The sequence below is a fragment of the Lactuca sativa genome, chromosome 4, assembly GCF_002870075.4.
Source record: "Lactuca sativa cultivar Salinas chromosome 4, Lsat_Salinas_v11, whole genome shotgun sequence".
Taxonomy (NCBI): Eukaryota; Viridiplantae; Streptophyta; class Magnoliopsida; order Asterales; family Asteraceae; genus Lactuca; species Lactuca sativa.
In genome coordinates this window covers 316,746,050-316,773,403 of record NC_056626.2, presented here as the reverse complement: position 1 = coordinate 316,773,403, position 27,354 = coordinate 316,746,050, and the positions used below count along the sequence as shown (strand labels likewise).

The following is a 27,354-nucleotide window of genomic DNA, read 5'->3' as shown; positions in this document are numbered from 1 at the left end:
GTGTTCTTGGGCCGCAAACTCATGTTTACTCTCCATATGACAAGGTTTTGGTGTTCTAAGCTCCTACATGCAAGTCCACAAGTCATATCTAAGCCCTAAGAGTGATTTAGAAGGGTTTTGGGGCTTCAAAACCCCATTTATGGGTGTTTGCAATCCAAGAGTGTTCTTGGGCTGTATGAATTTGCCCCTTTTGGATGTCTTAATCACAAATTTGCATGTTAAATGAGCTACACAACAAGTTAGGGTAGATTACTTACTAGTTTGGGGCTTGAAGGAGGCGTTTTTGGATCAAAATCGGCTTTGTAGAGAGAGAGAGTAGAGAGAGGGTGGAAAGTTTCCAAATGGAGTCCACTCACCCTTATATAGGGTTTGAGTTTGTGGCTCGGTGAAAATCTACCCGATACTGACGTTAAATGGGGCTTTTGGTCGCACCCGATTAAATGGCCACAATTTGACTTGGTTGAAACTAAAAAATTTCAAGGGAATATTGAGGGTGTTACTAATTTGTTTCAACCCTTATGAAGTCATAATAAAATTCCCAATTTAATTAACCTATTCCAAAAGGTTAACGGACAGTTTAATAACGCGAGGCTTATTAACAGAAGGAGAGGTTAAAATGATGGAATAAATTTCGGGTTGTCACACTGTAGGTGTTTGTGGGCTTGATGTTCACCGGTGTACTCCATCCCCCACATGGTTGCCTTACGGACATATATGGCTGAGGAATCCCCTTAGCAGTAAAGTCAATCCCGATGATAAAATCCTTAGACCAGGTCCCTTTTATAGGTGTTTAGGGATGTAAAGTGGGGATAACGAGAATGGGTAATCAGGGTTATTATTGGTTTGATGAAATTAATAAATTTATCGTTGGTCGATGTAATTAATAAATTTATTATTATTTGTGGGTTGAAAACCCTATATGCTCACCAGGCTCCCAAGTCTGACCCACCCAGCTTTCTGTTTTACAGGTAGTGGACCCAGAGCATAATTTGGATGATGATGATGGATTTTTTGGATTATAGGCCAGTAGTTGTAAATAACTGTTGTAAGGCTTATAATGTACTGTTTATGCTTTTGATCTGTATCGAACATGACATCCCGAGTCTTTTTAATGACACGCATTTCTACGGAAATGATTTGATAAATCTTTATCATACTTTTATTCTGGGAACAAATTCCGCAACACTTTTATGTAAAATGTTACTCTGATTTTCAAACAAGCATAAACAAAATCGGTCTTTTCTGGCCGTGAAAATGGGGATGTCACAGACCCCTTGCATGTGCACCAAGTTGAAAACTTTACGTATGAAATGGACATTAGGAGGCCATATCTATGATTTTATGGTGTTAAGACCCATTCAAATTGATTGTATAGTGTTGGTCAAGGATGGACTTGACGAGTTGTTCTTCGGACTCGGCGAGTCGCGGTGTATTGACCACCAAATCCTTTCTATGGAAGGACCAGTTGTTAGGGAGGAAAGTCCCGTAGATGTTTAGGCACGAAAAGGGGCCTGGGAATCATAGGACTCGACAAGTGTATGAACAGACTCGGCGAGTCCAAGGCAATCTCCCAATCTTTAAGATGGACTCGACGAGTTGTTCATACAACTTGGCGAGTCATAGACCGGACACATTCTTATGAGGGAGATGAACTCGCCAAGTTCAAGGAAGAACTCGGCGAGTCGGATGAAGATGGTCCTAATTGTTTGAATGAAGGAGAACTCGTCGAGTTCTTGCTAGACTCGACGAGTGGAGTCGGGGTTGGTTCGGGTTAGTGGAGTATCGACTCGACGAGTTGGTAGACCAACTCGGCAAGTCAAGTCAACTGGGTGTTGACTTTGACCAATGTTAACTTTGCTTGGGTTTGGGTTGACTCCTGTAAGGGTTATTGGTATGCATAATAATTGAGAAAGATCGTTATGTAGGAATTGAGGAGTCGATACGAGTTGATACCCGTGTCGAGGACTATGCGGGTTCTACACGACATCGAGATGAGTTACCTTCCAGTATAAGTGGGTCTAAGGCACCAAGGTCGGCCCAATAGTAGGAGTTATAGTTGAGATGATTGTCTTCGTGATACTTGTCTGGTATGTGTGCTACGTTATGATTGCATGCTAGTATGTTATGATGTTATGTGTTATATGATAATAGAGGTAGGATAGACCCCGGTGTCGGTCGAAAGGACCAAAGGGGTAGTTAATGCCCAGTCATGTTAGTTATCTTATGTGTTATGATTTTATGTGGTAGTAGTAGTAGTAGTAGTAGTAGTAGTAGTAGTAGTAGTAGTAGTAGTAGTAGTAGTATAGGGGTGAAATAGTCCCCAATGACCGGTCGAGAGGACCGAAGGGGTAGGCCAGCACCCAGGTATGCTAGGCTAGGTCACCAGTCGAGAGGACCGAAGGGGTAGGCCAGCACCCAGGTATGCTAGGCACGGTTACCGGTCGAGAGGACTGAAGGGGTAGGTCAGGCACCCAGATATGCCTAGCGGTATGTGTTATGTATGGTATGTGGTATGATGGGGGAACTCACTAAGCTTTGTGGTTACAGTTTCAGTTTTGGTTTCAGGTACCTCTTCGTCTAAGGGGAAGGAGTCGGCAGTGTAGCAGCGCATCACACACACACACTCATATGGATTCCGCGTAGAGATCTCTAGGATTGTACTCTGATTTTTATTACTTTTGATGACATGGTTTTCAGACACGTTGTTATGGTTTTTCTTAAATTGATATGACATTGGCAATATTTGGTAAACTATGTTATGAATCTCGTAATTAAAAATGAAATTTTTGGCCTCGAAAATTGGGATGTTACAAATTACACATTGTTATATGTTCTCTTCTTGGTTCAACTAATTAGTGATGAGTGATAAGCATTTCTTATTTGCTTATGTTAATCTAATAGGTGATATAAGTTAAAGGGCTGAATGGCTTATTAACTGATTTTGAATGAATTATTCTTCGATTTTGATTTTTATAGATACAATCATGTGAAATATGAAAACCATTCATTCTTTTTTTCAAAAGAAAGGTTGATAATGAAGAAATTCATGATTTAAATCAAGAGATTAAACGCCACAAAGCTTCAACAAGTGAACCACGACTGCAAGAACATGAAAAAGGTGCAAAGAAATATCCTCGTAGATTCCAATATTCTTGGTTCAACATTTTCCCTAATTGGTTAGAATATTCTCCAACAACACATGCATCCTATTGTTTTATTTGTTTTATATTTGACAATAAACTAATTGTGTGCCATGCTTATGATCCATTTACTGTTAAAGGATTTGACAATTGGAAAAAAAGTTAATGACGGGAAAAATTGTGCATTCTTGAAGCACATTGGTTGTTCACAACATAGAAATTTTGTTGCATTCGCTAAAAACTTAATGAACCAAGAAGCACGCATTGAAAATATCATAGTGAAGCAAAATGAAGCGCAAATATTGAAGAATCGTTTATGATTAAAAGCTTCGATTGAAACAGTTCGTTGGCTGACATTCCAAGCTTATGCTTTATGAGGACATGATGAATCTCCTAATTTCAAAATCGTGGTAATTTTTTGCAACTACTAAAACTTCTAGCATCTTATAATGATGAAGTTGAAAATGTTATATTAGAGAAAGCTCCTTATAATTCAAAGTATACTTCTGGAGAAATTCAAAAAGAAAGTATTAGTATTATTGCAAATAAAGTTAGAAAGCATATTCGTAGTGAAGTAGATATCATATTCGTATTTAATATTTATTAAAATCAATTTCTAATAAATAATCAATTATATCAAGTTGTTGTTAGTGTAACCCATTAATATCATATGTTAATTAGAAATATCACTTTAATATGACTCTTGAGCATACTAGACCTTTCGGTTACTATCGGAGATTCATTAAGGATTTCTCCAAGATAGCGGTTCATTTGACCCTGTTGACAAAGAAGATCGTCAAGTTTTGTTGGGGGCCTAAGCAGCAGACAACTTTTAAGACTCTGAGGTGAAGATTGTGTGAGGTGCCGATTCTGGCCCTGTAAGAGGGTGTTGAGATTTTTTAGTGTACCATGATGCATCAATCACGATTTTGGGTGTAGTGTTGATGCAGCGGGGTCATGTGATTGTTTACGCTTCGAGGCAGCTGAAGCCTCACAAGGCGAATTATCCTATACATGATTTGGAGTTGGGGGTTGTGGTGTTCGCCCTCAAGATTTGTCGATATTACCTCTATGGGGTCCACTGTACTATCCACACGGACAACAAGAGTCGGAGGTATCTGATGGATCAGCTGAATCTGAACATGAAGCAACGTAAATGGTTGGATGTGGTGAAAGATTATGATTTTGAAATCCTTTATCACCTAGGAAAGCCAACACGGTAGCCAATGCTCTCAACGCAAAGCGGTTGCTGCCCCGATTAGGGATGTTTGTTTGAGGATGATAGTGATTACCCCACCTTTAAAGCACATTCGAGTGCCTCAGGTCGAGGCTATAAAGGAAAAGAATCGGGAGAGTGAGCGCATAGCATGTCATGAGGCTTCCTTTGAGTATGATGGTCGGTGGTTATTGACCCTTCATCATATTGGGGTAATGCACGTCAGGTATTGATGGGGGAGGCATATAAGTCGAGATTCTCTATTTATCCGAGCAGCAATAAAGATGTATAAAGATCTCCGGCCTAATTATCGGTGGCCATGTATAAAGCGATACGTGTGGTATGTAGAGAGGTACTTGACTTGCAGGAAAGTCAAGGCCGAGCACCAACGACCCCATGGAAAATGGAGTCGTTGGAAGTCCCTATTTGGAAATGGGAAGAGATAACAATTGATTTTATCACTAAATTGCCTAGGACAGCACACAGAGTGGATCCGATATGGGTCATCATGGATCGATTGACTAAGAGCGTGCATATTATTCTGATCCAATAGAGCATTTCGGCGGAGAAGTTGGTCGATATCTACATTCGGGAAGTGGTGGCACGTCATAGGGTGCCAGTTTCTGTGGTCTCTAATAGGGATATTCGGTTTACTTCCAGGTTCTGGAAGAGATTCCATGAAGAGTTGGGTACTCGTCTGCATTTCAGCACGGCTTTTCGCCCGCAAACTTATGGTCAGAGTGAGCAGATTATCCAGACTTCGGAGGACATGTTGTGGGCATATATTTTGTATTTTGGCGGTAGTTAGGATACATATCTTCCTTTGGCAAAAAATCATGTATTTTCTCACCATAAAAACATAAAGAAATGACCATAAAAACTCATGTATTTTCGCACCATAAAAACATAAGAAATGACCATAAAACTCATGTATTTTCTCATAAATGATCGTTAAATGAAATTACCATAAAAATATAAATAAATGATCATTAAAACCATAAATTTGTTTTGTTATTCCATGTATTTTCTCACAAATTTCCCAAAACTCATACTCTACAGTCAACAATCTCACGCTCACATTCAAGTTTTTTTTATCCAATACTCTTTCTTTATATCCATTATCCATTTTTTCTTTTATTTAATGTTTCGTAGCTTACCCTACATTTGTTGCTCGGGTTCCTTATATTCTGCTTTCGGCTTTTAGTACTCTGCCTTCTATCATATTCATCATAGATTCATAGACGCCCCAAGACCTTAGCGCATTGTTGGAGCTTCATGAACTACATGCGTTGGGAATGAATTTCGACCGGCCGGAAAACATTTTTTAGAGGAGTTAATGGGTTTTGGTGTAAATTATTTTAGGATCAAAACTGATTTAAGTTTTGAATATGGAGGTATGTGGGAAATCTAATGAATTTAAGTGGTAGATAAGAAATCATAGTTAGTTAGGTGGGTGTTGGTGTGATAATAAAGTAGTAGGTGAGGATTAAATAGTAGGTTGGAATTTGGTTGTACAATTTATTTTAGTGTTAACATGTTTAGACTCTTAACTTTGAAATGAATATTTGTGAGAATTTAATCTCTAACAAAATGGGCACTCAGAATTGGCTACTCCACATTCCGAACTCTATTCTAGAATGCAATGTTCCAAAGGAGGTGGTTATTTTGTAAAAAAAAAAAATATGTATGACTATCTTATTTAATTGTCATAAACATTTGGTTAGTTTAGTTAATTTCTCTATTTTTATTACGTTAAAAACCCCTCTATTTTTTGAAATTGTCTAATTTAAGGTTTTAAGGCCGGTAAACCTATACAACCATAAATGCTAGATAACTGGCTCTTAAAGATTTTCTTGGTACAACCCCTTATATTAAAAAAGAAAATATAGAATTTTTAACACACTGAAAAAATATAACAATTTTTTATGGTTGGATGAAAATAGGTTGGGTTTTTTTTACGTTAGATGCTTTAAATTAGACTTTCAATAAAATATTTTAAAAGGTGTTTGGGATTGAGTTTGAAAAATACATATTACCTTATTAGTTTTTTCAATAAGCCGACAAACTTTAAAAAAAAATGTTTGGGAAACAGAAAATAGTTTTTGAAAACATTTTTTACTCCCTTATAAATGAGTTTTGAAAGTCACGCACTCCTAATTTTGAAAATTACTTATAACTTATTCACCCAAAATGATTATATAAGCTTATCTAAACATTATTTTTGAAGCGGGCTTATCAACTTGTAGCTTCTTACTATCATATAGATTAATCTAAACATTTTTTATAAACTCAATTTTGTCACAACATAAGCTAATAAACATTTTTATCAAGAAATGTTTGTTGAATTAGTTAAATAACCAGTTCCAAACACCCTCTTAATTGACTCAAGAAATAATATAATGGTTTTTTAAAAAACTAAATAAAAAGATGTTGGATTTTTATAAGATATGCCTTTTATAAAACAATAAAAAGACAAATATTACCATTTTAGACAAATGCAATCTACTCCTTAGGCTTGAGGGAGTGGCTCAACATGTTCGATGCACACCGGCCTACCATAGTGGCTTGCCCAGTGGAGGGGTTAAATGACATTGGGGAGGGAGGGAGGGAGGGAGGGAGGGAGTGGAGGGGTTAAATGAGAGAGAGAGAGAGAGAGAGAGAGAGAGATTATATATTTTTACCACTTTTTTACCCCAATTCGCATTTCACCTACTTTTTATATAAAAAAACTAGCCGTTTTTTTAAAATTCAATTTTTTAAACCTTTTTTTCAATCACTATAAATATACATATTAACCTCCCATTCTTATCGCACCATAACCTTCAATATCAATTTTTTTTCTCAAGCCCTCCTTATCTCTCAAAATGTATTCTCCTAACCAACAAAAAACTCCAAGAATAAATAAAAAGGATCTTGAAACCCTTCATCAGACTATCTGTCACATTTGGTCTACCGACTCAACTTGATGTACCCATCTTTTTACCACAAATGTATCACTATCCCAGAAATGATCCATATTATACATATTGAGCAAGCCAATCCCAATTCCAAGCGGTGCTAACAATACACATATCATGGCCAAAACTTAAGAATGTTACCGCAAAGAAGGCATTCAAAATTATTGAGTTTTGGTTATTTGTGAAGGATAAAGAAAAATGGCTTAAACTTCAAACAACGGAAGATGTCACAGATAGTTCGAAAAGAATCAAAACATCTTAAAACAACCATAACCAATATTCAGATGCACATATTGGGTTAAACCACAACGAAGAGAAACATTATGATGTTTCGATGTCGAGTCAGTCTATGAGAAGAGATCAAGCCTAAGAGAAAGCAAAAGGGTGTCAAAAGGTTCTTTAAAGTGATGGTGGGGATACAAAATTGATGGTGAGGATACAAGATCAGGGCTCCATGGGTTGAACAAGAACATCGAAAAAATGTAAAAAAAAAAAAATTAAACAAGAAAAAAAACCATGATTATAAAGTTTTAATGAAAGTCGTCTCTAATTTGCCCAAAAATAAACATCAAATTGCAATAAAGGTGAAGGTGGAATTATGAAGGAATATAATTTGGAAGATTAGTAGGAGTTATGTTTTAAGTAACTCCTACAATCATTACTTCCTCGATGTTTTCAAGTAACCATTGCATGTCATAAGCTAAAGAGAAATTAATATCTTCTTAACTTTTGTACTTTTCTTCCTATCGATTTAAGTGATGACAAATGTACAAATTTAACATCCTATTCCACTTTAAATTGAATCGAATGACACTTCTCACCATCTAAAATAATTAGGAAGATATTAGAAACAAAACGTAAAAAGATATTTAATTTCTCTATGCCAAAACATCTTTTAAGAAACTCTACGTTAGTAGCCAACGATATATAATAACTTATAAATTAACTAAAAGATATATATTTCACAAAACTTTTAGACATTAAAATCATAAATTTATTTACATTTACCAAAAGAAACTAGGGAATATGTTTTTTGCACAAAAAAAAGGATCAACCATCTACATAAATAGAACTAATCATCAATCCAATTGATACAAGTAAAGGGAAGGACAACCAATATTTGATAGCAAAAGTTGCAACAAACCATAAATGCATGTATTTTATTAATTCACACAAATATACATACATCATATGCTTCTAAATTCTCTACCTAAAAAAAATATATATAAAAATACTTTTAAGAGAGCTTCGAATGAGGCCAGACAAAAGCAGAAACCTACAAATTTGGAACCATGGGCAGCAAAGAATTGAACTTAAAACTTTACCAGAAAAGATAAATTGCAAAATTTAACAATGTACTTTTCCTTTCATAGCTTTAACCTTTACCATAACATAAATAATATTCAATAACTTACTTAAATTTAAGAAAAAATCTCGTCTGCTTACATGGCAAATGACATGGAAACAACTATGCCATGTCATCATTTTCAGGTTAAAAGATGTTATAACAAGTTACAAGCCTACAGGAAATAACTAAACCAGACTCCATATTCTTCTATCATGTCATGTATATTTACTAATAGCAAACCTTATTTTCAACCTTACAATCAATTCCTAAGACAAGTGACACGTGTAAAAGCCTTGCATTTCTCAAAGTATGAAATAACATAGTCATATTCAACTTATTTTCTTGAAATAACACCCAAAAATGATCAAATCCTAATCCTTATAAAAAGTTGTTACAAGTCCTTCAACATACTAGAAACCTTCAGAACATTAAGTGAAAGATACTGTTTTGAACTTTGAACTTTGAACACTCATTATAAAACATACAATCCATTAAGAGTATTATTTCCAGATTTCACAATATCCACAAGTCTCATCTACAGGGCTTAGATTCTATTTTATTTCAAATTCAAATCTTTACCTTTCTCACTTAATATCTGATCCCAGATTTATACCTAACATCTTACTTAGAAGACTAAAATCCTTCACCATATCTTAAAGATTAACCTCCCAATATATATGTCTAAGAAAGCCAAACAACTTCAGAAGGAAAGGAAAGAACATGAATTTAAAAAAAGATTTTAAAGGGCTTTCCTTCAGAGAGAGAGAGAGAGAGAGAAGAACATGCCAGCACAGCAACTCAAATCTTGTACACCTGGACACATTTTGTTGAAAAAAGAATCAGAATTATACAAAGAAATTAAAATTGGAAAATTAAAGACAGGTTTAGAATTTTTTTTTTACCAGTAGTTAAATAGTTTAATAATAATATCGGCCACCATAAGGTTGATTGCCACCATAAGGCCGCTGATCACCCCCACCATAGTAAGATGAATATGGACCTTCATACTGCAATAAATAAGATTATCAAAAACTAAAAAAAAAAAATTTAAGAAAATTGATTATATTGGATTTCTTAATGTACTTTGAAATGAAAAACAGGTAGAGTTTTCATGGTGTAATATATATATGAAAACTGATTATATTGGATTAAAGAGAATTTTCAAAGTACAATCAATGCCTTAATAATAAAAGAAAAAATAAATAATAACTTGAAAATACAATGCTGTATATAATACAAAGAAAGATAATAATAATAATAATAATAAAATATTACTCACGTCATAATTATTATTATAGTAGTCTCGTGAATGCATGCCACTACCACCTCCTACAATAACAGAAGGATAATAATTAAAAATTAGGCTTCACATAAACATTTAATTATTGATTTTCTTTTTTTTTTAAAAGAAAAAAGAAAACCTCTTAAATGAGATGCAGGAGCTGAATTTGGAGGCTCAGGGTAATCGAAACGAGGCCGAACTCTACTATGCTCCATATACACAGGATCCTGCTCCTAAAAACAAACAAAATTTTAAATGAAGTACTTTTTTCCAATTATATCATTGTACTTTCAACTTCTTTTCTTATTAAAACATTATACTTAAAAAAATATACCCAAATTTTTTTATGGTATTTCTACAATGAGTAGATCATTTTAATTAAAATGTTGTAATAAAAATAAAAAATTGTAGTATGATGCTATAATAAGCAAATCAAGAGAAGTACGTTGCTATTTCTTGAATTTAACTTTTTTTTTTTTAAAAAAAAAAAAAAAAAAAAAAAGGAGTGAACATAACATACTGCATAATAAGGACGTTTTACACCACGTGAGGAATCTCCATATATGTAGGGGTCTTCATAAGGTCTGTTGAATTGTTCTTCAGGCATAAATGGTGGTCCTCTCATAGGCATAGGATGATGATGATGATTATCATGATGATGATGATCATCGTATCTAGGTGGGAATGGCATAGGGCCTTGAGATTGCTGATGTGGACCCCTGAAATTATTCCACCTCCCTCCTGCAAATATCAATTGGTAGCTAGCTATGTGTTATGAACTTATGATGGAATGGAATTGTTCATTCCTTCTTGGGAATGGAAAGAGAAAGACAAGTCTGTTTTATTTTATATAATGGAATGGAATGAAACTATTTACTCTTCATGGATATGGATGTGATTCTTTATAATTAATCATGGAATAAAAGAAAATTTTGCAGTGTAACTGTATAAATCATCTTTACTTATGTAACTTTTTTGTAAAACAAGACATGATTTTTATTTAACAACTACAATTTATTTCAAATATATATATATATATATATATATATATATATATATATATATATATATATATATATATATATATATATATATTGTTATAATTTTATGGACAAATTACAAAAGTAACATTATATTTTGGGCAGTTTTGCAGCTTAAGTTTAACCACTAATAGTAATACTTTATACTTTTCAACCAAAATAAAAAAAGTTTCAAGACAGTTTTCCAAAATTGACCTTTTTGGCTGTTATATCAAAGCCAAAGTGATTAATTTGGAAAATTATCCAAAAAGATTATGGTTTGACTGAAAAAAATATAAGGTATACGTGGTCAAACAATAAAAATTGCCTAAAACATAATGATTTAACATAAGTTTCCCTAATCTTATTAGGGTTTTAATGAGATTTTATCATGGTTAATTTTTAACTTTTGTAAATAAAACAAGTCTATAATTAAAATGATGCAGAGAATAGAATCAAATCAATATGACTCAATTAAAAAGAAAAGTAACACAAAAACCAATGATAAATATTCAAAAAGATTACTCAATAACCTTGTCTAAAATCATGTCTCCCTCTGAAAGAAGGATGAGCGCCAGCTGGCGGGTAATCCTCTGTATAACCCATTCTACTGGTTTGACCATGTTGACCATGTTGATAGAAACCTCTGCCACCTCGTGGAAATTCCATATTGTTGTTAGGATATGGACCTCTTCCAAAACCCCTACCTGAAAAAACATTATATATAATCAAGATTTCAACACTATATTGTAAGACCAAATTGTAACAAATAAAGTTTCATTTTTCTTTACACATATTCTTCACACAAAATAGAAAAATACTTACATTTCCTTGCTAATAATAGCAATATGTAACAAATAAAGTTGAGATATTGGTATTATAAGTAAGGAAATGTAAGTATATGCTGTTAGTATGAGTGAAAAATAAAGTGCATTGGTATTCTATTTATTTTTCCTTGTATATATTTTTTATATTAAAGTGTGTTTTATTTTATATACCAGCTCTTTTAAAGGAAGCACCATTTCCATGACCATATCGAAAGCCTCCAGCTATTCCACCTTTCACAGCTTGAGTTTTAGGTGAAGGATTTGAAAGCCTTGCTTTCACTTTAATCTAGCAATATGTATAATTTGTTATACAATTGAAGCAATTAAAGAACAATAAATAGGGTAGATTACAAGAAAAGAAAAGAAAAAAAAAACATTGTATTTTGGGCAATTTTGTGGTTTAACCACTTATACTTTATTTTTTTCCAACAAAACTATAAAAGTTTCAGATGTTTTTCGAATTTAAACATTTTGACTTGATATAATATATCAGGTCAAAGTGGTTAAATTTGAGTGTTTCATGTAAAGCCTGATATAACAAACTTACATGTGAAATGTGAAATGTGAAGGTCAAAACGGTTAATTTGGAAAAATTCTGAAACTTTTATGGTTTTTATTAAAAAAAATAAACTATTAGTGGCTAAACAATGAAACTGCCCAAAATATAATGGCTTTTTAAGGGTTAAAAAACTGTGTTTTTGCTTTAAAAATATTACCGTAAATGTGGGTAATGAATTATTTGGTTTTTTTTCTTCAAAAAATGCCATTAAAATAATGGTATTTTGTGAACACAAAGTTCCAGTTGCTTATCAGATACTACTTTTGCAAAACAATTGTGTTTTGTAAAGATTAAAAAAAAAAAAAAAAAAATTGTTACCCATTTATGAGTTATAACTTATAACATTAACCCTTTTTGTAATTTTCCCAGATAAATATGCAAAACAATCTAGAATCAAAATTTTTGAAAGGGTTAATCTCAAAAAAGACCTTATATTTTGTGTTTTTTTCCGAATCAAACCTCAAATTTATTATCTTTTGCCTGAAAAAGACCTTGTATTTTTTCATTTTTTCCGAAAAAAAAACCCTCAATCTTCTAGATGCTTCCAAATAAACCCTCAACTTTTTTAGTTTTTCTCCAAAACCCCTCACATTTTACAATTTTTTTCCGAAAAAAAAATTGACTAAAAGACCCAGATCAGAAAAAATGAAAAAAATACAAGATCTTCTCAAGCAAAAAATAAACTTGAGGTTTAATGCGTAAAAAAAACACAAAACATAAGGTCTTTTTTGAGATTAACCCTTTTTAAAACATACAAAAAAAACAGTAGAAATGAATCAATTATGATAAAAAAAGATTGTGACCTTACTTTCTCATGACCCAATTCTCTTTTATTCAACCCATCAATACAAGCAATAGCAGCATCATGAGTAGTAAAATCAACAAATCCAAAATCTTTCCTTTTAGCAGATGACATATTTCTTGCAAGCATAATCCGATCAATAACACCATAACTTTTTAAATATTCTCTAACAATGTCATCATCCCAATGAGGTGGCAATCCATCAATAAACACAGATTTAATCTCTTTTAAAACCTCAGGATTAGGTTCATGTAAGGGTTCAGCAAAAGCTACTTTTACAGTTTTATCAGGGTGACCAAATATAGCATCAGGTTTTTGAAGCCTTTTGAATGCCAGCATGGCATCCGGGTGTCCTGAGAATTCAAGAAATGCAAACCCACGACTTAATCCTTTGTGTTGAGGATCAGACACAAGTGTGATCTTTTCTACACCTTCTACACCATAATCTTTGAGTTTTTGTCTTATCTGTTTTACAATATATGAATGTTGTTAGAAAGTTATCTACTTAAGTTAGAACACTACAACAACTGATGCTTTTGAAAACTCAGCTCACAAAGAAGAATAAAGATTGGTTTGTGAGTTATGACTATAGAAAAAAAAAAAAAAAAAACAAAAAAAAACAGTTAAAAGCAATAAAGTTGAAGGTAAAGTAGGGAAAGGTTAAAAGGTAGATATTGTATGGATACACAAATAGTAAAATAGTAAAAAAGCAGATACTAGCAATAAAGCAGTGATGTGTGACTAAAGAAAAAAAAAAGCAGATAAAAGCAATAAAGGTAAGAGTAAAGCAGGGAAAGGTTAAAAGGTAGATATTGTGTAAAGTAAGAAAAGGTTAAAAGGTAGATATTGTATGGATACACAAATAGTAAAAAAAGCAGATAATAAAGTAGTTATGTGTGACTAAAGATAAAAAAAGCAGATAAAAGCAATAAAGGTAAAGGTAAAGTAGGGAAAGGTTAAAAGGTAGATATTGTATGGATACACAAATAGTAAAAATACAAATACTAGCAATAAAAGCAGTGATGTGTGACTAAAGAAAAAAAAAAGATAAAAGCAATAAAGGTAAAGGTGAAGTGGGGAAAGGTTAAAAGGTAGATACTGTACAGATAAACAAACAGTGAAAGCAGATACTAGTAATAAAGCAGTGATATGTGACTAAAGTAAGAAAAACAGATACAAGCAATAAAGTTGAAGGTAAAGTGGAGCATATACACAAATATTGAAAGAAAAAAGGTCAAAATGAAATGAGAGATGTTTGCCTTACATCTTCTTTTGTCCATGTATTGCAGATATTGCCCAAGAACAAAGTATCATTGTCCTCACTAGGTGCAGTTCCACATCGTTTTCCATGTATCTAAATAAATAATAATCAAGTTTTATTAGCATTTTATACTACACAAACAAAAATATAGTAGTATATTAAAAGAGAAGCATAAAGCCATAAACATACAACAGGGTTTTTCATTTGGGCTAAAGCACGTGCTACATGCTCCTTATTAGCAAATCTCACAAATGCATATCCTTTGTTTTTATTGGTTGGAAGTTCTTTATGCATTCGGATATCAACAACCTCACCAACATACTGAAAAGCTTTCTTTACTTCTTCTTCTGTGGCATCTCTATCCAATCCACCAACAAATATCTCAAATTCTTTCCTTCTTTTTCGCTCCTCTACAGCTATTTTACATTCTGCTTGTTCCTCTTCTAACCTTGTTTCACTTTGCTCTTGTTGTTGTTGTTGTACACCCTTGTCATCTTCTTCATGAATGTCAGTGTCATTGTCCTTTTCTTCATCAGTTAAAGATACACGTTCTTGTGGATCTTCTTCTCCTTTTACTTCCTTATTCGGATCTTTCTCCATTTCAACTTCATCATCATTACATTCCATAGGTTCCTCTTCAATCTCACCTTTTTTCTCTTTTTCATGAACATCATTGTCTTTGTGCTTTTCTTCATTACTTGAGCATACATGCTCTTGTGAGCATGCTTCTCCCTTTGCTTCCTCATTTGTATCTTTCTTCATTTCAACTTCATCATCATAACATTCCATTGGCTCCTCTTCAATCTCACCTTTTTTCTCTTTTTCATGAACATCATTGTCTTTGTTCTTTTCTTCATTACTTGAGCATACATGCTCTTGTAGGTCTTCTTCTCTCTTTACTTCTTCATTCATATCTTTCTCCATTTCAACTTCATCATCATTACATTCCATTGGCTCCTCTTCAATCTCAACTTTTTGCTCTTTTTCCATGATGATTTCTTGATTCTTAATGAGTTGCTCAACTTCAGGTTCCTCCTCAGGTTCTTCTTCAGGCTCCTCTTCAATCTCAACTTTTTTCTCATTTTCCATGATAATTTCTTGATTCTTAACGAGTTGCTCAACTTCAGGTTCCTCTTCAGGTTCTTCTTCAGGTTCCTCTTCAATCTCAACTTTTTTTTCATTTTCCATGATGATTTCTTGATTCTTAATCGGTTGCTCAACTTCAGGTTCCTCTTCAGGTTCTTCTTCGGGTTCTTCTTCAATCTCAACTTTTTTCTCATTTTCCATGATGATTTCTTGATTCTTAATGAGTTGCTCAACTTCGGGTTCCTCTTCGGGTTCTTCTTCAGGTTCCTCTTCAATCTCAACTTTTTTCTCATTTTCCATGATGATTTCTTGATTCTTGATGAGTTGCTCAACTTCAGGTTCCTCTTCAGGTTCTTCCTCAGGTTCCTCTTCTTCCTCTATTCGAGCTTCTACAAAGGATTCTTGGATCTTTAAGGATTTATCATCAATGGCTTCTTTATTTTCCTTCTCTTTTGCGTCCATGTTTTCCTTCTTATCCACTTCTGGTTCTTGATTATCAATGGCTTTTGCAACATCTCTTAAATGAGAGCTTTCAACAGAGGGCTTAACATCAGTCCCCTCTTCAACATCCTTCATAGTATCTTCATCATCTTTTAAAGGCATACAAACATCATCATGTTCTTCCTCTTTGATAGAGTTTTTAGCATCACTTGGGCTAGATTCTTGCTGCTTTGCATGTTCCATATCCTTCACCTCCTCGAAACTATCTTTTTCTGTGAGTAATTCATCATCGTTTTCATCTGCAACTAAATCAGGCTGTGCCTTAGCATCAGTCAATTTAGGTTTTTTCTTGATAACAGTCTTTTTAACCACTTTCTTAACAGTCCTTTTACTTCCAGACCTTGTTCCCGGAGTTGCCTTGACTGTGTCAGCCTGTGGTTTTATTGCACTAACTGCACGCATAACATCACAAAAACTTAGAACTTACATCGATGCGGGATGTTGAATGTACTGCATGGTATTCAACATAACGATTACCATGATAATGATCATGATACCTTCATGTTATTTAGAAAATTGAATATGCAAAAACGGAATACTATGGAGAAAACAAAAGTAACTACTTCTTTTTTGGACTTGATCATTCATTCGAACTATGAACATAAAGAAAACAAAAGGCGAAGGTATACATGAATCAAGTTTGAGGTTTGACTATGTACCTGGTGTTTTTGGAGTTGTTGGTGTGGTATCGTTGGTCGCCATGGTCTTCCCTCTAGGGAGGGAAGCACGCTTAGGAGTAATCGTGGGTTCAGATGTTGATTGCTGGGAGGCATTGGGTGGTGGCGTGGTAGGGGTTTTAGTTGCCGATTTTCTAGCCGGTGGGGTTCTTTTTGCCGCAGGGGGCGATTTGGGATTGTCTGCTTTTCGAGTTCTCATGATGAAATCAAATGTTGATTGGATTATGCAGACAAAAATTGAGATGGAATCAGTATGATGATGGCTTTTAATTGGGAAAATATAGAATCAAACCCTAGATTTTGGTAAACAAAGGAGTGGGAACGGTGTTTCTGGACTCCGGTTGAAGGCGATGAGGACATGAAGTTCCGTGTGATGTTCGGATGCTTTCGGGTTTTGTCTTTGGGTCCGATCTCTCATACACGTTGACTTAAATTAGGGGTCGTTTAATTTAAACTTACCGGGCCCGGTCAGTGCTGACTGTTGACTCGGTCAGCAGTCGGATGTTTGATAAATACATAAAATAGCTGATTCGGTCAGCCCAATCAACTTACCCGGTAAGCAAAAAAAAACTTCTGACTGGAAAATAAAGATTCGCGTTTTTGCCCTTTGCACTCACGCCTCCTTCGCCACTCGCCAGTACCCTAGACAAAAGGTGCTCCCCTCCATCGCCAACACCTACTGATCGCCTCCTCCATCGCGATTTCATCTCCTCCCCCGTCTTCTCCGGCGACGACGCACACAGGCCGACGACTCCTCTGCACCGGCGACGAGCAGGTAAGCATATCACGATTTCTGCGTTATTTTTTTTTTTTTGCTTTTCTTTTTCTGAAATCACAAAACCTTGATTCCTATTCTCCTTTGCTCAAATCGATTTTATGTAAGCATATGTTATATATTCCTATTCTCCATTATACAACCTTGATTCTTTACTTCTTATGTTTCAAGAATCTACGGTGATTACTTTTTTTACAGAAGAAAAACATTTTTTTTTGCTTTACAGTCAGTCGACCAATCATTCCTCCTATGCTCAAATCGATTTTATGGCCATTTAATTTGTTTGCTGAATTTGTATGTTTTAGCATGTTTGTGGTTCTGCGGTAATCTGACCATATTGTCCATATAAATAGCAACACATGACCAAATTGCCCCTGTAAATAGCAGCACATATAAAAATTTTGTTTATTGAAAAAACTTATGTTGAAATGAACTTATGTTGAATATGTTGTACATGTCTGTATAAATAGCAGCACATGACCAAATTGCCCCTGGATTCAATATGTTGAAATGAACTTATGTTGAATATGTTGCACATGACCAAATTGCCCCTGTAAATAGCAGCACATATAAAAATTTTGTTTATTGAAAGAGCTTATGTTGAAATGAACTTATGTTGAATGTGTTGTACATGTCCATATAAATAGCAGCACATGACCAAATTACCCTTGGATTCAATATGTTGAAATGAACTTATGTTGAATATGTTGCACATGACCAAATTGTCCCTATAAATAGCAGCACATATAAATGTGTTGTAGCACCTGGTTTCCGGTATGTGAATTTTATTTGAGCATTGCCCTAATTTAGCCTTAGACTCGGCGAGTCATATGGTCCGACTCGCCGAGTAGGGACGAGACTCAGAACGCGTTTTAAGTAGGCGACTCGACGAGTCCATATCCTGGACTCGGCGAGTCACCGCTGCGGGATGAAACCCTAAGTTTCAAGGGTTTGCACCCTATTTAAACCCTCATTCCGCCCCAACTCGTCCCCATTCACCCCCAGAACCCCCCCTACATCGTTTTCCCCTTGTTTCCTTGAGAGTTGAGGTATTCTTGGTGTATTCTTGAAGGTTTTGAAGAGTAAGAGGAGTAGATCAAGAAGAGGAGAAGGAGATCAGCCATCCTTGTGTCATTTCAACTTTTCCTTTGAGGTATAACCCGTTTTCCCCTTGATTCTATGCTTAAAACTTCATTTGGGTCCTTCTTGGTCAATTCCCCAAGTTTGCATGATCATTATATGTTGTAATAAGGCGTTTGGCCTTTGGATCTATGTAAGATTGAGCTCCAGGAGCTCAGATCTGTTAGCTTTTTGGCCTCATGAGGCTTGTTAGCCCTAGATCTACCATTTTGAGACATTTTGAGCCTTATAATCCACATTGGTGAATATCCACACGTAAAGTTGGAAACTTTACGTGTGATTCGTGTCCTAGAAGTCCAGATCTATGAATGGCATGGTCTGGAACCGAGCAAATCGGTATATTTAAGGAGTGCATGGCGACGACTCGGCGAGTCGCATAGGTGACTCGGCGAGTCTGGTCGCGAGTCACCGAATTGGTCCCTTCTTCATGTGTCGAGTTGAGCCTTGAGTCACAGGGGGTGACTCGGTGAGTTGGGAGCTGAACTCACCCATGTTAGGACTCGGCGAGTCAATGCCCTGACTCGGCGAGTCCAAGGCAATCTTCATAGCTCAAGAACAGACTCGGCGAGTTGTTCATACAACTCGGCGAGTCTTAGCATAAAGTGTTCATCGGATGAAGATGAACTCGACGAGTTGTTCATACAACTCGGCGAGTAGGATGAAGGTGTTGAATGGCAGTTAGAAGGTGAACTCGTCGAGTCATAGCCCGACTCGACGAGTAGAACCAGGGACCCAGGACATTGGTTTGCTAGGGACTCGGCGAGTGGAGATCCACTCGGCGAGTCGGGTCAACTGAAAGTTGATTCCAGCTTTGGCTTAGAGTTAATCCGGGGGTAAAATGGTCATTTTACCTAAAGGACAGTTAGCAGTGTTTGATTGAATATGTCGTGGAAATTGCAGCCGGAGGACTTCCGGAGCAGCAGCAGTCAGTTAGTTCCCGATCAGTTCAGCGGCTACTTCGAGGTGAGTTACCTTCCAGTAGTGGTGGGTCTAAGGCCACAATGCCGGCCCACCAGTAGGAGACGTATGATAGATGATTGTCTTTGTGATATCATCTAGGTTTGCTACTACTTGATATGTTATATGCTAGCATGATATGTTGTAAGTGATAGTAGTCGAGTTCGGTTGTTAGGACCGAAGGGTAGTCAGACACCCCAGATACGTCTGACAATATGTGATGATATGCTTGCATGATGGCTTGTTATGTTATATGTGATCGTAGTAGTAGGGGTGAAATAGTCCCCGAGGATCGGTTGTTAGGACCGATGGGTAGTCAGCACCCCAGAATGGCTTGACACGGGTAAGACGGCACCCCAGAATGGCCGTATGGGTAGGTCAGCGCCCCAGAATGGCTTGACACGGGTAGGTCGGCACCCCAGAATGGCCGTACCGGGTAGTCAGGCACCCCAGAATAGCCTGGCAGTATATATGTTATGTGATTTGTATGGTATGCGGTACGTTGGGGGAACTCACTAAGCTTTGTGCTTACGTTTTCAGTTTTGTTTTCAGGTACCTCTGCATCGAAGGGGAAGGAGCCGGCGCGGTAGCGGCACGTCATACACACACTCTTCGGTTTCCGCATTTATGAGATTTACTGGGATTGTACTCTGATGTTTTGATGGGATGTACGGTTTGGCTTTTGAGAACATGGTTGCAATGTGAACAAACAATGTTTCTTTTATTTAGACAATGTTTTATTTATTAATGTTTTTCTAAAGTAATATCAAAAAAAAAAAAAAAATTTTTTGGGTCGTTACAAGTTGGTATCAGAGCCCTGGTTTGAGGGATTCTGACACACCTTCGGGGGTGTCTGAACTCAAATCGAGGGATTAAAAGATTTTCCGAAAGAAAATGTTTTTGAAAATTGAGAAAAGGATTTTGAGAAAGAACGAAGTGTGTGTGATGTGCGCGACCGGCCGAGCTCAAGTAAGTATTCCCCATAGTACCCATACAAGTTTATGTTATGTTTATCAGCCTTATTGAATATTGCATGCTAGAATAGGCTAAGGATCTAGGAGCGATGCCTTATGTGCCTGTTTATTTGTTGCAGCTTATTGAATATTGCATGCTAGAATTGAGTAGACAGCAGTAGGGTAGCCTGTTTAGGTTATGCCTGATAGTATGAGCTTAGCATCCTATGTTAAGTGTCGTTTCTTGTTTTAAGGACAGTTTTGGCTTGAGCCTGTTTTCCTTGTCCGAATGCTGCTTGCTTCGTGCTCGGTGGGATTCTGAGTAATGGGAGTGAGCCACCAGGTAAACACGTCGCACCACATGTAATCGGGGTTGAATAATCCCAAAGTGTTAGAACCGGCCCTATTGCGCAGCTCTTGTTTGAGTCCAACCGTTGTAGGGACGGGCCTTTTACTTGAAGGATGATCTAATCCTCATCATAGGTGGTGGTGTTTAGGTGGTGGCTAACTGGCATTATGAGGAGACCTACAGCAGCTGAGGACCCGTTGTGTTGAACTTGAGTTCTCCCTAGGGCAAGTCTAGGGTGAGAATATCGGAGAGTAGCAGTAGTAGAGGGGAGTTGGTGGAGTCGAGGAATTTCTCGGTGAAGGTACGGATAGATGTGGAAGGTAGTATGGGCCCGTACTACTGAAAGCAGAGGATCCGTACCCGAGCCGAGGAAGGCCAAGACGAGACCAAGGAACCTGTAAGTAGTGAGATCCCTCAGAAAGTAGCAGTACCACTAATGATCATTATTGATGCTTTGCAGAATGGTGGTACTTCGACCGAGACCGACAGATGGCGGGTCAGGAGAGGGGTCAGGTTCGGGATCTGGCACCGAGCCGATTGAGGAGAGGCTACGTGAGTTCATCACATCGGAGATCACTAGGGGCATCCTTGAGTCGACCCCCATTATCTTTGGGTCGATCAAGGAAGGGATTGTGGAGATGATGGAGGATCGTCTACGGGCATTCAGGAGCGACTTGGCCTCTAGCCAGTCAGGATCTCGCACACTGTCCTTCAAGGACTTCAGGAGCAGTGGTGCGCCGGATTTCCATGGGGTAAAGGACCCCATTGTCGCCAGGCGGTGGATTGCGGATATCGAGTCTGCCCAGTTGATCAGCTTCTGTCCCGAGGGGTCGAAGGTGAGGTACGCAGCAGGATGTTTACGGGACCGGGCCCGAGATTGGTGGGAGTCAGTGGGTGACTCGATGGGAGCCTCGGCTATCGAGGCAATGACCTGGTCGGACTTTGTGGCTAGGTTCAGGGCAGAGTATGCGCCAGCGGTCGAGCTTCAGCAGCTGGCCAGGGAGTTCTTAGACATGAGGCAGACGACAGAGACCGTGGCGGAGATCACCGCCAAGTTTCGGGAGAGGGCTTTATTGGTGCCCCAGTATGCAGGTGACGAGGATATGAGGAGGACTCGTTACCATGATATGCTACGAGCTGATATTCGGGAGCATGTTAGTTTTTCGGCTTGCCCTACCCTGGACTCCATGATTGCCAGGGCTAGGGAGAGAGAGATAGATTTGGAGCACATCCGGAAACGGAAAATTGAGGATGGTCAGTCATTGGGGGCTTCGGGGAAGAAGCCCAAGGGATCAGATGGGAGGCCGAAAGGCCAGTCAGGACCGAGCCGCTGCAGGAGGTGCGGCAGGCCGCACGAGGGGGCGTGCAGGACGGGATCGTCAGGCTGCTACAAGTGCGGCAAGTTTGGGCATATCAGCAGAGATTGCACTGCTCCTGCGACCGTTATTCAGACATCGGAGTTGCTGTGTTTCCACTGCAACCAGAGGGGCCACAAGAAGGCCAATTGCCCCATGTTGACAGCTTCAGCGCCAGTGAAGGCGCCAGCTCCAGCGACCCTGCGGATCACGGATGGCCGTCAGGGCAAGGCAGAGGCTCCAGTGGTGAGGAGTCGGGCATTTCAGTTGACTGCCGAGGAGGCACGCGCCGCGCCCGATGTGGTGACGGGTATGATTCCTTCCTTCTATCCTTTATTTTACATTGTTATGATATTGATATGTGCTCCGTATGTATGCATGTGTATTAGGATCGTTCCATGTGAACGGCATCCCGGTTCAGGTATTGTTCGACTCGGGTGCATCCCGATCGTTCGTTTCTCTTGCCCTTAGCAAGAGATTTCATGAGACTTCAGGCGAGTTAGATTGCCCGTTAGAGGTAGAGATTGCCGATGATCGCTCGGTGCGAGCATCGATGGTGTTTCGAGATTGTGTCCTGCGACTGTTTGAGGAGTGTTACCTGGTAGACTTGGTTCCCATTCCATTGCGTGGGAACAAGGTGATTATTGGTATGGATTGGTTGAGCCCTAATGGGGCAGTGATAGATTGCGCACAGCAGCTAGTGCGAGTCAAGACCCCAAGCGGGGGAGAGTTGGTGATTCATGGTGAGCGGCCGCAGTGTGGACCCACTGTATGTTCAGCAGCGAGGGCTAGGCGCTACCTTCAGCAGGGATGCGCGGGTTATGTCGCGTACGTGATGGACACCCGGGAGGCGGGTAAGGCAACCGTGAGCGAGGTCCCGGTGGTTCGAGATTTTGCTGATGTTTTTCCGGAGGAACTACCTGGGATACCTCCGGAGCGACAGGTGGAGTTCAGGATTGACCTCGTTCCCGGTGCGGCTCCGATAGCCAAAGCACCGTATCGGTTGGCTCCTCCCGAGATGCAGGAGTTGTCTACGCAGCTGCAGGAGCTGCTGGACAAGGGATTTATTCGGCCGAGCAGTTCGCCCTGGGGAGCCCCGATTCTGTTTGTGAAGAAGAAGGATGGGTCGCATCGGATGTGTATAGATTATCGGGAGCTGAACAAGGTAACGGTGAAGAACCGTTACCCACTCCCGAGGATTGATGACCTCTTTGACCAGCTTCAGGGCGCATCTTGGTTCTCCAAGATTGATTTGCGTTCGGGTTATCATCAGATGAGGGTCAGGGAGGAGGATATGCAGAAGACCGCGTTTCGGACGCGCTATGGCCATTACGAGTTTGTGGTGATGCCGTTTGGGCTCACCAATGCTCCTGCCGCGTTCATGGACCTCATGAACCGTGTATGCAGACCGATGCTGGACCGGTCTGTGATAGTCTTTATCGATGATATCTTGGTTTATTCCAAGACCCGGGAGGAACATGAGGAGCATTTGAGAGAGGTGTTAGAGACCCTGAGGAGGGAGAGCTTGTATGCCAAGTTCTCCAAGTGTGAGTTTTGGTTGCGCGAGGTGCAATTTCTGGGGCACCTCGTCAACCAGAACGGGATTCAGGTCGATCCGGCCAAGGTTGAGGCCGTGATGAGATGGGAGGTTCCGAAGTCCCCATCTGAGATTCGGAGCTTCCTAGGATTGGCAGGCTACTATCGGAGATTTATCCAGGATTTCTCCAAGATAGCCGTGCCCCTGACGCGGCTGACGAAGAAAGCCGTGGTCTTTCGGTGGGGACCCGAGCAGCAGGCTGCATTTGAGACGCTGAGACAGAGATTGTGTGAGGCGCCGATCCTAGCCCTGCCGGAGGGCGTAGAGGATTTCGTGGTTTATTGCGATGCGTCCATTTCTGGGTTGGGCGCGGTGCTGATGCAAAGGGGGCATGTCATTGCTTACGCTTCGAGGCAGCTCAAGCCTCACGAGGCGAACTACCCGACGCACGATTTGGAGTTGGGGGCGGTGGTATTTGCCCTCAAGATTTGGCGACATTACCTCTATGGGGTTCGGTGTACCATCTACACGGACCACAAGAGTTTGAGGTACCTCATGGACCAGCCGAATCTGAACATGAGGCAGCGTCGGTGGTTGGATGTGGTGAAGGATTATGATTGCGAGATCCTTTACCACCCGGGAAAGGCCAATGTGGTGGCCGATGCGCTTAGCCGCAAGGCGGCGCCGATCAGGGACGCCTGTATGAGGATGACTGTGGTGACTCCCCTGTTGGAGCAGATTCGGGAAGCTCAACAGGAGGCTATCAAGGAGGAGCATCGGAAGAACGAGCGCATAGTAGGTCAGGTCTCCTCCTTCGATTATGATAGCCGAGGGTTATTGACACTACACCGTAGGGTGTGGGTGCCGTATCATGGGGGCGTGCGTCAGATTTTGATGGAGGAGGCGCACAAGTCCCGATTCTCTATTCATCCCGGGGCGACGAAGATGTATAGGGATCTTCGTCTAGACTATTGGTGGCCCTGCATGAAGCGGGATGTGGCATGGTATGTCGAGCGGTGCTTGACCTGCAGGAAGGTCAAGGCCGAACATCAGAGGCCGCATGGCAAGATGCAGTCGTTGGACATTCCACTGTGGAAGTGGGAAGATATCACGATGGATTTTATCAGAAAACTTCCCAGGACCGCGCGTGGAGTGGATTCGATTTGGGTCATCGTGGATAGGTTGACCAAGAGTGCTCACTTTATTCCGATTCCGGAGAGCATATCGGCCGAGAAATTGGCCGACATCTATATCAGGGAGATTGTGGCACGGCATGGGGTGCCAGTATCGGTGATCTCGGACAGGGATGTGCGTTTTACTTCCAGGTTTTGGAAGAGATTCCATGACGAGTTGGGCACTCGTCTGCATTTCAGTACCGCCTTTCACCCGCAGACAGATGGACAGAGTGAGCGGACCATCCAGACTTTGGAGGACATGTTGCGGGCGTGTGTTCTGGATTTCGGTGGTAGCTGGGATACCTATCTTCCTTTGGCTGAGTTCTCCTACAACAACAGCTATCACGCGAGCATCGACCGCCCTCCCTTCGAAATGTTGTACGGACGGAGGTGTAGGACCCCGATATGCTGGGGCGAGGTTGGCCAGAGAGTTATGGGAAGCACTGAAGTGGTGCTCAAGACGACTGAGAGGATACAGCAGGTACGGAGCAGGCTTCAGACTGCTCAGAGTCGACAGAAAAGTTATGCCGACAAGCGTCGATCCGATTTAGAGTTCCAGGTCGGGGATATGGTCCTCCTGAAGGTGTCACCGTGGAAGGGCGTCATCCGATTCAGGAAGCGGGGCAAGTTGGGCCCGCGATTCATTGGACCGTTCAGGGTCTTAGCCCGGGTGGGCAAGGTAGCATATAGGCTGGATCTGCCAGCCGAGCTTAGCCAGATCCACAGCACTTTCCATGTTTCGCAGTTGCGGAAGTGCCTAGTGGACAATTCTGCAGTAGTACCGTTGGAGGATATCCAGGTTGATGACAGCCTGAACTACATCGAGCGCCCAGTCGCAATCCTCGACAGGAAGTCGAAGGATTTAAGGAACAAGAGGGTGGAACTAGTGAAGGTGCAATGGCAGCACCGCAAGGGTTCAGAGTGGACTTGGGAGCCGGTAGACGAGATGATGGAGCACTACCCCGAGCTGTTTCAGGATCAGGCGGCAGACTTCGAGGACGAAGTCTAAAATAAGTGGGGGAGATTTGTAGCACCTGGTTTCCGGTATGTGAATTTTATTTGAGCATTGCCCTAATTTAGCCTTAGACTCGGCGAGTCATATGGTCCGACTCGCCGAGTAGGGACGAGACTCAGAACGCGTTTTAAGTAGGCGACTCGACGAGTCCATATCCTGGACTCGGCGAGTCACCGCTGCGGGATGAAACCCTAAGTTTCAAGGGTTTGCACCCTATTTAAACCCTCATTCCGCCCCAACTCGTCCCCATTCACCCCCAGAACCCCCCCTACATCGTTTTCCCCTTGTTTCCTTGAGAGTTGAGGTATTCTTGGTGTATTCTTGAAGGTTTTGAAGAGTAAGAGGAGTAGATCAAGAAGAGGAGAAGGAGATCAGCCATCCTTGTGTCATTTCAACTTTTCCTTTGAGGTATAACCCGTTTTCCCCTTGATTCTATGCTTAAAACTTCATTTGGGTCCTTCTTGGTCAATTCCCCAAGTTTGCATGATCATTATATGTTGTAATAAGGCGTTTGGCCTTTGGATCTATGTAAGATTGAGCTCCAGGAGCTCAGATCTGTTAGCTTTTTGGCCTCATGAGGCTTGTTAGCCCTAGATCTACCATTTTGAGACATTTTGAGCCTTATAATCCACATTGGTGAATATCCACACGTAAAGTTGGAAACTTTACGTGTGATTCGTGTCCTAGAAGTCCAGATCTATGAATGGCATGGTCTGGAACCGAGCAAATCGGTATATTTAAGGAGTGCATGGCGACGACTCGGCGAGTCGCATAGGTGACTCGGCGAGTCTGGTCGCGAGTCACCGAATTGGTCCCTTCTTCATGTGTCGAGTTGAGCCTTGAGTCACAGGGGGTGACTCGGTGAGTTGGGAGCTGAACTCACCCATGTTAGGACTCGGCGAGTCAATGCCCTGACTCGGCGAGTCCAAGGCAATCTTCATAGCTCAAGAACAGACTCGGCGAGTTGTTCATACAACTCGGCGAGTCTTAGCATAAAGTGTTCATCGGATGAAGATGAACTCGACGAGTTGTTCATACAACTCGGCGAGTAGGATGAAGGTGTTGAATGGCAGTTAGAAGGTGAACTCGTCGAGTCATAGCCCGACTCGACGAGTAGAACCAGGGACCCAGGACATTGGTTTGCTAGGGACTCGGCGAGTGGAGATCCACTCGGCGAGTCGGGTCAACTGAAAGTTGATTCCAGCTTTGGCTTAGAGTTAATCCGGGGGTAAAATGGTCATTTTACCTAAAGGACAGTTAGCAGTGTTTGATTGAATATGTCGTGGAAATTGCAGCCGGAGGACTTCCGGAGCAGCAGCAGTCAGTTAGTTCCCGATCAGTTCAGCGGCTACTTCGAGGTGAGTTACCTTCCAGTAGTGGTGGGTCTAAGGCCACAATGCCGGCCCACCAGTAGGAGACGTAT

At 39.8% G+C, this 27,354-nt stretch overlaps 1 protein-coding gene across 2 annotated transcripts; it reads right to left on the bottom strand.

Annotated features, from left to right (window-relative positions):
• Positions 1–9,133: 9,133 nt before the first annotated feature.
• LOC111894855 (uncharacterized) lies at positions 9,134–17,083 on the bottom strand. Of its 2 annotated transcripts, none has more exons than XM_023890948.3 (11): positions 16,658–17,083; positions 14,601–16,390; positions 14,415–14,504; positions 13,157–13,615; positions 11,961–12,075; positions 11,496–11,669; positions 10,464–10,684; positions 10,083–10,170; positions 9,941–9,990; positions 9,564–9,668; positions 9,134–9,474 (listed from the first exon to the last, which is right to left on the bottom strand). In XM_023890948.3, exons 1-10 carry the CDS (start codon positions 16,872–16,874, stop codon positions 9,579–9,581), a joined length of 3,294 nt encoding a protein of 1,097 aa, XP_023746716.1. In that variant the 5' UTR covers positions 16,875–17,083; the 3' UTR covers positions 9,134–9,474; positions 9,564–9,578. The 2 variants fall into 2 exon arrangements, with proteins under 2 accessions (XP_023746716.1, XP_023746715.1); XM_023890947.3 differs by having other exon boundaries at positions 10,083–10,176; positions 16,658–17,082.
• Between the last annotated feature and the right edge of the window lie 10,271 nt (positions 17,084–27,354).

Coding starts and splice junctions, on each gene's coding strand:
- LOC111894855 (XM_023890947.3), bottom strand. CDS start 16,874: ATGAGAACTCGAAAAGCAGACAATCCCAAATCGCCCCCTGCGGCAAAA. Junction 11,670..11,960: donor TGCTTCCTTTAAAAGAGCTG/GTATATAAAATA, acceptor ATGTTTTTTCAG/GTAGGGGTTTTGGAAGAGGT. Junction 9,991..10,082: donor TCCTGCATCTCATTTAAGAG/GTTTTCTTTTTT, acceptor CTGTTATTGTAG/GAGGTGGTAGTGGCATGCAT.